We start from the raw sequence: 13,465 nt of genomic DNA on the forward strand, positions 1-13,465 counted from the left end.
ACTAAACGCCCCACATAACACTAACTTCCTCCTTAAATAGTAACCTAAGACAACACTTATAAGCATCGTCGGAAGCCTAGGTGCTAATCCCTGGAGCCAAATTGCCAAACTTAAGCCTGACGACACTTTATGCATAGTTAACTATATATCTATTATCTAGTGAAAAAGGAATTTTTTTTGCAGCTATTTTCTATCAAGTCCACACAGTGTTGTGGTGCAGCTTTGCAAATTTTGGAACTTTGAAGACTTACAATATATGCTTGATGATTATTTTGATCATATATGGACCTTATTGTTATATGCTTATTTAGGGATTGATTTAACAGTTACTTTTGTTAAAGGTTGCTTTGAATTTTGATCTAGAGCTATTTTCTTTTGTAACTTTATCTTAAAAGTTCTTGGTAGTGTAACTAGTTGGCTGAAAGTTCTTTTGTCAGGCACTTGAAAGAGAATTGGTACCTTGATAATTGTTTCTTTGGTAAAGTGAAAGGGATATTTTTAGCAAAACAAAAAAAAGGGGATATGAATGATGTTATGTTTTTTGTTTGCAAACATCAGTTGCTAAGGTGAGCATCCTTATCTGCTTCCACTTGCAATGAGAGATTAAAGTGAAAGGTATACCAAACATTGATTGCAAAGGTGAGCATCGGTATCATGTAAGGAAGATTGATAGTTAATTTCTGATCATTTATTTATTTGGAAAATAGAGAAATAGGGTAAGCTATTACAATGAGAAGAGAGAAGAGGAAGTTTTATGGTTTCACGACTTTTGGTACTTTCATTAATGCCTGTTGTTATTGTGCTAATTTTTTTTTCCTTCGAGTTGCTTGTGCATGGTTAACATTTCCCATTAATAATCCCATGCGGGGCATTTTGCATTCTCGGTTGTAATCAATAAATCAGAGAAATGAAAATACAAGGTCAGATTGTGCGGATTTTACTATAACTTCCTCAGGTTTTATGCATCATCTTTTCTCCTATGTGTATGTACCGGAATCATCTGTCTTTATATATTCTCTAAACACCTGTTAGATTGGATGTAGTTAATATGTTTCTCTTGTTTGCATGATGAATAGCTATCTTTTGGAGACGCTTAAACGATGTTTTGCTTCTAATTCCCTTCTTGGTTTATCTAAATTAGGGATTCGATTATATGAATTGCCTACATGAGTCGTTCAAATAGCTGAGCAAAGGCTTGTATGTTCTTATAGTTAAATTCTCCTAATTTGGATTAGTACCAGTATACATAAGATATACTCCAACAGTGAAATCACATGGCTGGAAATCATGTAGGTATGTTCTTAGATTCGAGCTTGTCTCAAATTTTTAGTGTCTGGGTGGCCATATTAGATCAGAATGCATGCAAGCATAGGTTTTCTGTACTGAGATTTGATGATCAAGGAGGCAACAGTTGCAAGGAAAGAAGCTTAGCAGATATTACCATGCTTTGGTTGGAGAGATAAAGTCTTGCTAGTAACAGTTGCTTGCATTTTTGTTTTGATTGTGGGATTTTGAAATATTTGCCGCTGTACCTAAATTCTTGTGGCATTGCAGCTATCTGGAAGTTATCTTGCAGCACTTCTGACAGATGATTTGGATAACTCCAAATTGTGCGATGGTGTGGTGTTCAATTGATGTTTGGATGTTGGCTTCAGAACACATCTTAGAATATCCAGTAGAACTACGATGGCAGATCGAAATGGGTCTGTAGCTCAAGGATGCATCGCTGGCACAGGTTACAATGTCTCTCCTCATTTATCTGGCTATCCATCTCAAACCTTGCTTCTGATTCTTATGATATTGGCCTTGACTCTCAAGTTGTATGGACATATATATTAGACAAATCAAACCTGAATAACTACAGAACTTGTATCAATATTGACCTCAATGTATTAATGCTTTAGTAAATGAAGCCTTACCTTAGTTATGAAGAAGATAATCCCATGAGGGGGACCATTTCATTTTTTGTAGTAGTTTATTAAATTTCAGACAGGTATGCATCGATTTGTCTATCTGTTTCCATCTCTTTTTCCTTCCTGTATATGAGACATTTTTTAATTCAAAAATAAAGGTTGTGGCAGGCTTCGAGTTGAATTATGTAAATTTCATCATGATACAACATTGATATTCTTCGAAATGTGTATGAAGTTTTATACGTTAATAGAGTCTCCACTTTTGTTGATATATTTGGAGATGTTTAGCTTGGACTAGTTAGTTTAAAATGTGTTTAAACTTGCTTATCTTGTTGTGTTACTACCACCTTATTGGAAGAGATTATTGTTCTTCAGGAAATATTCAGTTGTTGATGGGTATCTTCTTAGCAAATCGCACTTTTACGTTGTTGTTTTGCTTCTAACTTTTTTCTTTTCGTTTTTTTATGTGCTTGTTCCTGCAAGATTGCCAATTTTGTCGGTCGCTTGCCCTTAACCCATGAGGTAGGGTAGAAACCTTCTATTAATAATAATATAGCAGTTCTCAGCTTCTCTGAATTGTCTATAGTAGACTAAACTTGGTAAAGAAAAATTTCAAATAAAAAGTTCGCCCTTGAAGTAGTGATTATGTTTCTTTAGTATATATTATAGCATGACCCGATCCAAATCCGAATCGGACCTAAATTTTTTGAGTTGAAACTGGGTTATACATGGACCCGACCCAATTTGAATGACCCATTAGGTTAAAAATTGTAGCTGTAGACCCGACCCGACCTGATTCTATTAGGTTGGGTCTACGTCCAAAATTAGAATTTAAACAAAAAATCAAGAAGAGATAGAGAAACAGAGAAGGAAAGCTGGTTAGACATATGGTTCCTAAAGACTTAGATCCAAATAAAGCTTTGAAACATAGGCATGTTGACTGAAGTAGCTGTGGATAGTAATTCTTAGAGAGTTGTGTGCTTTCATGGTCTCTATGTCTCCAAGGAACACGAAGATTTGCATCTGAATCATCACTAGAGGCTAGTATAATTTATTTCAACCCTTATGCATGCTTCTTTATGTGATAATATCATGAACAAAAGTCACAATCTTCCTCTGCAAGTACTTGGATAATTTCTTGGATTCCATCTGGGTTCTAGAATTGGATGCACGCTCAATAGTGCCATTTAATTGATGCTATCGAAGAAGAAGGAAGGGATTGATTTGAAAGGCGATGTTTTTCTCGCAAAGTTTTTCTGATAAATTCTGTTATATATCACCTTAATCATTTCCTGGGCTAGTTTTCATGCATAGAAAATAATGTTATCTGTCTTTGAATATGCGCATGTCGTATATGACTGAATAGCATTTTCGAGGCCCTGACTAGTTGTCATGCACAGAAAATTTTTATTTGCATGGTATACTGTCTTTGAATATGTGCCTATCAAATGTGAGCAAATAGCATTTGAGGCCCTAGTTAGCATGCCAAACAAGATGCTTTTGGTTTGCTTCTTGTTGGATCTTGCCGTATTGCATACCTATTTTGATCAAGTATAAAGGATACATATTGATTGAATGTAGGTACTTTACTATGGGACCCTAAGTTAACAGTAGGATCATATCCTGCTGAAATTTCTGCATGTTGTTTTTGACATAAAACTAGGTGAGATGAATTTTATAATTATTATGGGCTTTATATTGATTGCGGCCGATAACTATAACATCTGGAATATACATGGGATGCATAATTAAATTTTATTAATCAATTTTGATTTGTAATAAATTTAGATCTAATTAAGTTCAGCATGTCTCATGCTTGATTGTTGATCATTAATGGTATGAATACCAGGTAAGGTATGATTAGGTGTTACGTAGAGGCTAGCTGAAGCAAATGTTAAGGTTTCACTCTCATTAACTATATCCTAGATGATAAGGGTGCACCATATTGGTCGGCCACCATGAATGGAATATTCCTTTTACTTTAGGCTATACGTTTTATTGATGATGTGCTATAAATTGATAAACATCTATGGATAAAGATTCCCTCGGTAGTTAATTGGATCAAGTACTTGGATGAAACCCTAGATTTAGTAGGAAGTCTTTGTGAGAACACGTGCGAGCGTGTATTTAGTCACACATTGATTATTCGCCGAGGAGATCTTAGGTATTTATACAAGACTAGGTAACCCAAAAAAATTACTTCCGGCTAGTCTTTTTGGGTGAGATCTTGGATTGTTAAAAATGGTATCAAAGCGAACTCGATCTATAACCTATGTGGACTAGAGAATACACACTGCAGTACGGGTTTATAGAGGCTGACCATAGGCCGATCTTGGTGCTTATAGTTAATTTGAATGGATTTGAACTTTTAGCCTGATGAGGACGTTAGGGCTTGAACGAGTAGAGTATGTGAGGACCAATGCACGCGTGTATTTAGTCCCACATTAGTTATTCGCCGTGGAGATTCTGATACTCATACAGAATTAAGAAACTCAAAAAAAATATTTCCGACTAGCCTTTTTGGGTGAGATCCTAGGTTATTACAATCTTGACTAGATAATACCTTGTTTATGATATTTTCCTAACTTGTTCAAGTATCAATAGTGAGCATTTATTTCTGCTATATGTATGAGGCTTCTTTTCATATAGGTTGAGCAAGTAGATAATTGGAACCTATGAGATGGTGGCATGGTACACATGATCTATGATGTATTTTTAATTAACCAATTTGAGATGGTTTTAATTAAATTATGATTCATCAATTAAATTATGGTTGGGTCAAATAAAGAAGCCTTCATCTCTATCCCTTGGTTAGGGATAACTATACTTTTATCTTTTAAGTGAGTTCATTAATGTTATTGCGGGCCAAATGGATGACCGGACTATGTTGACGTAGAAGATTTTGAAGTGCTAAGTGAAAATTTTAATCTTTTGAGATCAAAGTGTTTCTCGAGGAAGGATGGAGAGATTTTTATATAAAGGAGTTAGAATGCATGAACAAGGTTGCGGGGTTTCATGTTGATCCAAAATAATCAACAGACTCATGTGGACCACTTTAACTACTATGGAGAGAGAGTTTAGGAGTGAAATCCATCACATCACAAAGCCAAATGGTAAGGCAAATTTTCGGAGGCTATAACTTAGATGCATGACATCCGATTGAAATAATCTTTTATTCAAATCAGATAACTTTTTGAGCTCTATGACATGATGCCATATCTTAAAGAGTATGGTAGAGCTAGCAATCAAAATCAAATTCCATTATTTGGGCCCTGAAATAGATCTGTTAAATCGAAAATTTTCATTTCAAAAAAGACTTCGATTAAGCGTATTTCTAGGAAGAATTAGATGGGGTGTTTGATGGTTAAGTCGATGTAGGAGTTAAGATCTACCTCTTATAGAATTCTAGCTTCTTTTGTGTTTATTTTCACTAGTTTTATCTATTTTGGAAAAGTTAGTCTTGTTTGAATTAGAAGAGGAATCAAATCCTATTGTGCAAGGGCGGATCTCACTATTATAAATATAGTCTATGTACCTTAGTTTTTTATTTATGACCGAAAGAAATGAGGATCTAGATTCTACTTTCGCGAAATTTTCTACTTTTTTTCTAAATCTTTTTGAGAGATTCAAGTTGAGCGGATGAAGAAAATTCTTATTTTTTTTCCCGAATCACAATATTGCAGATGATGTAATGCTTATAGTAAATGTAGCCATATAATTCATTAGAAGGAAACAATATTGCAGACCATGAATAATATATGATTCGAGTAATTGTATTGCACTTCCACAAATAGCAGACTACTAGCAAATATAACAAAAATAGAGACTTCTAATTTGACACATACACAATAAACTTGCAATAACCTGCCTTACCCTTAACCACACTTTCCCCCTCCTCTTCTCGCAACCAAACAATTCGTTTATGGGCTAATTTCCAGTGTGTGCTAAGTAAATCTTTCATAACAAGTCTGGAATTGTTGTGATAATGGTAATATAGCATATTTTGTGATAGCTCTCCATAGTGCTTATATACTGTTTGCATGGTCTGATATCTCCATCATTTGTCTGCTCAAAGTTGTTTTTTACATTTCTGTTTTCCCGAGTAGACGAGATCTATAGGTTCAAATCACAGGCACAACCACCGAATGAACTTACCAGCAAGGCAAACTAGGATCTTTAGATTCTAACTGATGTTTTTTTTTTTTTTTTACCTTCAAACTTTAAAAGGAGAAGGATTTAACTTTTCTTGTTTAACTTTTCTTGAGACAACAGCGAAACGTCTGGCCACAAAAGGTTGGCAAAGGACAAAGGGAAAGCATACATTCCTCCCCTTAAAAAGCATGAACCATAGCAGGACATGGTCATGGGAATAAGATTCACTAAATGGGAAAAGCATCATATTGCCTGTCAAAAAAGCATTCAGATATTCCTGTTAGAGACAGAGAAAGAGCGACACCTCCTACCTCTTCTGCTCATCTGGTATCTCAAACATGCATAACACCACATAGAAGAAACTTCTCACAAATTTCTTCAGCTACAAGGCTGTAAAAGCTGAGGCAATAAACTCCTAAACCTGTTAGTGTGGAAACAGTCCTCAATGGCAACTAAAGAGAATTGATCACCAACTCATACTTCATGCATGCACATGGATGACTACATAAAAACCTCTATATACCTGAAACTCTTATGTATAAGACATGGATATGAACAGCGATCGAAATAGGGGGGAAGAAAAGAATGAAGCTAGAGACTATCAAGAGCTGTCCACTAGAACCTCCACGATACTGCAGCGCTGCTCGTCGCTTAGATGTGTTGGGAAGATGATATGGAATTTTATTCGCAAATCCCCTCTCACCCCCTTCTCATGTGCAAGAGGCATGCCCTGGCCTTTTATGACTTTCTCATATCCTGGATAGATGATCTCATCATGGAAGGAGCAGCTCATCTTCTCTCCACTCAAGAGCGGTAAATAGAAGGTCCAACCGGTGAGGGCGTCCACCAAGGGGACCTCTACTTTGATCACCAAGTCATTACCCACTCTCTTGAAGAGGGGGTGCTCCTCCTCCGATATCAAGAAGACAACATCAGCAGGGATGCATCCTGGTCGCTCGTCCCCCATCCCTTCGAATGTGATCTTGGTCCCTTTCTTCCATCCTGGCTTCACCTTAATTGTGTGTGTCTCCTCCTTTTGAACAATTAACCTACCCAAGTGAAAGAACACAAATCTTTAGGCCAAGTTCTGTTTTCATAGTTTTAGATAATATACTGAGAACATCCACAATATGGTGGTAGGAAAGTTTCAAGTGAACAATGCAGCATAACAAGTGACAACTTCAAATGATACAAGGAAAAAAAAGTCAGACAGATTTCAAATTATCTCGGAATTTCAGGAAATGGTAGAGGGGAATGAAACATTACACAAGATAGTACTGTCTGTGGCCACCACCTTTAGCTGTCCATAGATCCAACCTATTACTCAAAGGAGCATTTAATGGATAAGCCAGAGCACAGACATACTCTAATTTGATGTTTGTAATTATATGATTACAGAAAACATCTTTCATTAATCTATATAATGATTCTCTCAAGAAAACTTTGCCCCAATCCCAATCAATAGGTTCAGACCTTAACCTTTTCTTGTTAAGAGAGTTTAGAAGGTAGACTCCTTCAGCCTCACACCAGCAATATCAAATTAATATCATTTTTTTGAGTTGCAAAGAAGAACATAAACAACCGCTAGAGGATGGAGCCACCCAGATATATTTTGCAAGGTGCAGGAAACATGAAGGAATGGATGAAAAAGACTTTGACAGAGGCAGCAAAAATAATCCCAATTAAATTTTCTGTTCTAGAGGACTTTGAACTTGTAAAGACTTGGCCTTCATAGGAATTAAAGAGAAGTAGCATCCATTTAGCCGACCTATAATTGATAAAGTTAGTACCAGTTCAGCTGGCATGATATAGCAGGATAACCCTAGTTAACTTAAATTCAAGGCATATCTAACAATTGGCAATTTGTTTCGAATATTTCTACTCCCACCCGGCGTACAAATATTTTCTTACCGGATGAGATTAGGATACCAGAATGTCACCATCAGAACTAATTCCGAGCGAAAAGAATCATAAATATGATCTTATGCATTTGTATCTCTCAGATTTGATTTTTCTAAAGCAAAATTGATTTCAATACATAACAAAAGTCATCGATCAGAGGACCTCTTCCACTTGTGATGCTGCCATCCACAAGTGGCAATGGTGGACACTTTGCTTGGATTTTCAGGTAGATTCAAACAATACGCAACTATAATTAATTTCATTACAGCTAAGCTATTCCTTTGTGACATACGTACAACCTACAAAGCATACCAATACCTTTCATACAGCGCTTAACAAGTCACAAGCCTTGCTGTTGACTTCATGTGTAACCATTTTTATACATATTAGAAGCAAAAGAGAAGATACCTCTTCCTAATTCTTCATTATCCTCATAACACAGATGATAAGGACTAGAACAAGTTAATAATTCTTATAGAGTATGCTGTTCTAGATAATAATCTCTTTGAAGGGTAACTTGGGATCAACCTACCACCATACAAGTTGCAGAAAATCCTTGTCAGCCAATAAAACTATCAGCTCCAATCACACTTCAATTGAATTCTTTTTTCTGAAAGGAAATCCGATCATCTTCTTAATCCCTTATGATCTTTTAATTCCACAATTTTTTTTAAAAGTGAGCAAGTAAAAAGCTACTTTTATCAAACAAAACAGCAACTTCCATGCCTTTCCATGAGAGAATTAGAATCACCAACCATAGCAAAGCAATTGCCTCAACACCCCACTGACAAACATATTGACGCATGCATGCATGCATCCATACATACATACATCCATCCACCTCTTTCTCTCTCTCTCTCTTTATATATATATATATATACCTATAATGAATAGCAAAAAAAAATGCATTTTTTTAAAGGTACTACTTTTAAAACAAGATTGCAGCTTTTTTAACCCTGATCGCGGTAGATTCAAGGAGTTGCAGACTCACTAACCAGAGATAATATTAAATCCCAGAAAAAAAAGGAAAATAATCCGAGAGAGGGAAAGACACGGAAAAGAAGGAGAAAAGAGGGGTGATACCCGTTCTTGGTGACGACGTCCCTGGTGAATTTGATCTCCTTCTTGCAGCCACGGAAGAGCTCCTCGAGCGTGCACTCGAGTTTATACTCCACCGGAGGAGGCTTCCGACGAGCCGACCCTGAGAACGTCGGCCTCGCCGCCGGGCTGTTGGAGCCCATCGAGTAGTACACGTCCTTGAAACCCCTCACTGAGCTGCTCTGAGGGATGAACTCCTGGCTCCGGTGCCTCGGCAGCGGTGACGGTCTCGCCGCTTCCCTGCCCCTGTTCGACCCTCCTCCCGCGCCGCTGCCATCCCCGACATCGTTGCAGACTCCAAACATGGCTTTGTTTTCTTCCTGAACATTTAGGGCCTATAACAACAATACCAAAAAGAGAACAAAAAACCCAGATCTTCAAGCTTGGTAAAATTGAGGTAATGGGACAGGGCTAAGAGCGTCACAATAAGACGAGGGCCTCTAACATCATGAACAACAACATCAAAAGAAGAGATTTTTAAGCTTCGTTGATAAAATTGCGGTGATGGGACGGGCCTAAGAGAAACAGAGTAAGAGGAGGAGAGCCTGTAGCAACAAAATTTCAATAAAAAGAAGAAACTTTTAGGCTTGTGAGGTGAAGTAGAGGTTCTATATCAACAAGAAGAAGAAGGAGAAGAACAAAAACAGGATTTTTAAGCTTGTCAGATAAAACTGGTGGAATAGGATGTGGTTAATTAAGAGATATATAATCAAAAGAGGAGGGCCGACGAACAGGAACGACACCAAAGGCAACAAAAAGATGAAATTTTGAGGCTTTAGAGAGAAAATTGGGGGAAGGTGGGGGGGAGATGGGACAGGGGAGCACCTCATAGGCTTGGGTGATGGCTTTGAACTTGGCCTCGGCCTGGGGCTTGGAAGAAGGGGGGTGCTTGTCCGGGTGCCACTTCTTGATGAGGGCTCTGTAGGCGGCGCGGATTTCTTGGGGGGAGGAGTCCGTGGGGACGTCCAACACCTCAAAATAGAAGTCGATGGGGTCGCCCATTGGTAGGACTAGCGGAGAGGAGAGAAGAGGAATCAACAACAAACGCGAACACCACTGATGGCCTAAAGTGAGTTAAAAAAAGAAGAAGAAGAAGAAGAGAGAGAGGAGTTAGAAAGGAAGGAATAGTAACGGATGGAAGGGCGAGATATGCGTAGCTTTTATTCCGGGAACGATTCGTTAGGTAATTTGAGAGGGAGAATGGAAAGTTCCACCTCCTTTTGGCTTCCAATATCGTCTTGGGATTTAAAGGGATGCAAGCAGTACCAGGCACGTGAGATGGATGTGGAGAGGAATTAACCATTCTTGGCGCTCGTTCTCTCTTACTCACTCGAAGGTTTTCTTTAGGTCAGTGTTCGTAATGCGAAAACCCTCTCCTCTCCCGTCTCAAAAAAATATTATCTGCTGTGAATAGGTAAATGTACTTTTATCTTGTTTTCGTTGATGTATTTTTGTTTGCGTGCAATTGTTAAAGAATGAGATGGTTGCGTGAGTTTTTGGATATCTCGGTGCTGGAGGCTAAGCTAATAGCGGTGTGGACCGATTTGGACTATACTTGGCATATGCTGCGGGTCAGAACAATTACATTTGGGTGTCATTCCCTGCTTCGAGGTATTCTAACCATAGTTAGGGGTAGCATGGTTGTTCAGGTTAAACATGTATAAAGAGAGCCTAATGGAGTGGCGGATTAGGTGGCGTCGTATGTAGGTCGAGAAGAGAGAATTCTGCCTAGAGCACTTCGGAAGATAGTATATTTTGATCTTTTTGAATGTGTATATGCTAAAATTATACGAATTTTTTATTAAAAAAAAAGAGAAAAAAAGAAGAAGAAAAAGAAGAAAAAGTAGACAAAGGTTTAGCCGTCCAAAGGCTGAAAATAGCGACGTCAATTGTTTGAGCATGCGGCCATGCATCGACGGACGCGTTGCTTTATGCTATACGGTGCAGAAAAGAGGAAGCGACCCGTAGGAAAAGCAATACAAAGTAGCAATGGGACACGTGTGATTCGCATCAGACAAAATCTGATGCTTTTTATCCTCTGTCAGACTAAAAAATAATCATTTATATATTTTTGTAATTGTATAATTCTATTATACTATAAAAGAAGAGAGAAGCAGAGAGGAGGGTATCCAATGATGATTTGATTATGAACTACATATGCTGCACAGCTTGTTGGAAAAATTTAAATATGGACGCGGCCCGAGATTCAGCCGTGTGCGCGTTTAAATTTCGTGAAACGTCAGATGGGGCATTCGCGAAATCACCGTAGGCGCAAAAGACCAAAATATCCTTGTTGAAATACTCCTATAAATACTTTCTATTTCATTCTATTCTGGATACGAAAAATTAGAGAAAAATACCAAAAAAATTCTGAAAAAAAATTCTTCCTCTCAGCCACTTCTGATTTTTATTTTTACAATTTTATTCAATTTATTTTATTCTTTTTATTTCGTTCTTCGCTGGATCTGCAAGTTCGATCGAATTCGATTTGGCTTCTTCCGAAACATACCGAAAAAGAAGTTTAGGGTCGTCGTATCTCTTACGAGGATTGCCGGGAGACCCGTACGTGGGGGCAAACACTTTTTTAGAACAGCGTCTACGCGCTTCGACCTACTTTCAATCGGGCTATTTTCTCTAACTTTTATTTTTAATTTAATATTAGTAGATCTGTAGGATTTACAATTTTGTGATTTAAATTTATTAACTAAATAGATTTATTTTGTGCTAGAATATATTTCTTTTGTACTATAATAGATTTATTTTGATGCCGAATAATATACATATATATATATATATATTATTTCGTTTAAGAATTTCTATTAATTGTAATTATTAGATCTATTTGCTTATTTAGGTGATATATTGCTAACAATCCAAAGAAGTGTTTGGTTTATTTTTTTATTAGTAATATATAATTCAATAAATCATTCTAAAATGGTAATAATTTGTTTAACCTCCAAGAGGTTTATCATACCTCTATTTGGACTCCTCAAGGAGTAATTTACAGATCCCATTCAAACGAAAAATTTGAAAATTGGTTAATACATAATAATTAATTCATTAAATTGACTTATTAGATCTCAATCAATTATTCTAGGATATTAAATCATTTTAATATATAATTCATTGAATTGACAAATTAGATCTCAATTATAATAATTGATTTGCTAGCACAAAATTAGTAATCGATTATTCTAATAAGGTAATAAATTTTATAATTCATTAAATTAACATTTTAGATCTCAATTACAATAATTGATTTGTTACCACAAAATTAGTAATCAATTATTCTAATAAGATAATAAATTTTATAATTCATTGACATTTTAGATCTCAATTATAATAATTGATTTGCTACCATAAAATTAGTAATCAATTATTCTAATAAGATAATAAAACTTATAATTCATTGAATCGACATTTTAGATTCCAATTACAATAATTGATTTGTTGGCACAAAATTAGTAATCAATTATTTTAATAAGATAATAAATCAATTCTAATATATAATTCATTGAATTGACATATTAGATTTCAATTACAATAATTGTCTAGCTAGCACTAAATTAATAATTAATTATTATTAACTTAGAAAATTTAAACAAAAAATTTGAAAATTGATTAATCTATAATAACAAATTTAAGTTTGCATTTAGGCTTTTGTAAAAATTGAATTTATGTGATTTCTAGTGATTATATCCACTAACTAATAATGTCAAAGAAAAACTTGTCAAAAAGGCATATGTGCTTAAGAAAGGCTAGTATTTAAGTGAGCCTAGTACTCCACCACCGATCTGGAGCTGATCTGGCTATTATTTTTTTTGGATATATCAGCTAGACATTCAAAATTCAATACAAATTTTAGTACAATCTTTTGACATAAACTTTTTGCCTAAAAAATTTGATGGCCATAACTTTATGAGGTGGCAGAACCAAATGTAGTTCTGGCTCACCACATTATGGTCGATCTCAGCTATAGGTGAGAGCACCACTGAAGTTGATAATGGGTCTAACCCAACTATTTCATGATATGCTCCTCGCCAAAATCCAAACCGAAGTTTATCCTCCTTCCACACTGAACCTTCTGCCTCCACCAGCACACCCTCTAGGACACCTGATGAGATAGACCATCATTGCATCCATAGAATCCTAGGTACCCTCTCTGAAAAATTGTATGAAATTTATTATACAACCAAGAGTGCTAAAGAACTCTGGGATCTATGAATGACCAAATCCATGATTTTGAAATTCTGATCCACCAGTTTAGGGCTAATGGAATCAATTTGGATGAATCATTTCAGGTAGCCTGTCTGATAGACAAACTATCCAATTCCTGGTTTGATTTTGCTAAGACTCTGAGCCATACCCAAGGAGGTCTCACCCTAGCCCAAGTTTTGAAC

The 13,465-nt window shown here is 36.3% G+C and overlaps 1 protein-coding gene and 1 long non-coding RNA gene across 3 annotated transcripts; one reads left to right on the forward strand and one right to left on the reverse strand.

The window, feature by feature from the left end:
- Positions 1–405: 405 nt before the first annotated feature.
- On the forward strand, positions 406–2,182 carry LOC148700620 (uncharacterized). Its single transcript, XR_015971104.2, has 2 exons — positions 406–639; positions 1,555–2,182. It is a non-coding gene; the product is annotated as an uncharacterized LOC148700620 (long non-coding RNA).
- Positions 2,183–6,288: 4,106 nt separating this feature from the next.
- On the reverse strand, positions 6,289–10,293 carry LOC148700621 (uncharacterized). Of its 2 annotated transcripts, none has more exons than XM_088706719.2 (3): positions 9,891–10,293; positions 9,051–9,385; positions 6,289–7,114 (listed from the first exon to the last, which is right to left on the reverse strand). In XM_088706719.2, exons 1-3 carry the CDS (start codon positions 10,065–10,067, stop codon positions 6,667–6,669), a joined length of 960 nt encoding a protein of 319 aa, XP_088562845.2. In that variant the 5' UTR covers positions 10,068–10,293; the 3' UTR covers positions 6,289–6,666. The 2 variants fall into 2 exon arrangements, with proteins under 2 accessions (XP_088562845.2, XP_088562844.2); XM_088706718.2 differs by having other exon boundaries at positions 9,051–9,400; positions 9,891–10,292.
- Positions 10,294–13,465: the final 3,172 nt, after the last annotated feature.

This window comes from Phoenix dactylifera, chromosome 11 (assembly GCF_051530095.1).
Source record: "Phoenix dactylifera cultivar Ajwa chromosome 11, Ajwa_hap1_PhDact_Kaust_v1.1, whole genome shotgun sequence".
Lineage (NCBI taxonomy): Eukaryota > Viridiplantae > Streptophyta > Magnoliopsida > Arecales > Arecaceae > Phoenix > Phoenix dactylifera.

What these genes read in the sequence shown, in the direction of transcription:
- LOC148700621 (XM_088706718.2), bottom strand. Translation starts at nt 10,067, where the DNA reads ATGGGCGACCCCATCGACTTCTATTTTGAGGTGTTGGACGTCCCCACG. An exon ending in CCATCACCCAAGCCTATGAG is followed by an intron (nt 9,401 to 9,890) that starts GTGCTCCCCTGT and finishes TTGTTGTTATAG; the next exon opens with GCCCTAAATGTTCAGGAAGA. An exon ending in GACGTCGTCACCAAGAACGG is followed by an intron (nt 7,115 to 9,050) that starts GTATCACCCCTC and finishes TCACTTGGGTAG; the next exon opens with GTTAATTGTTCAAAAGGAGG.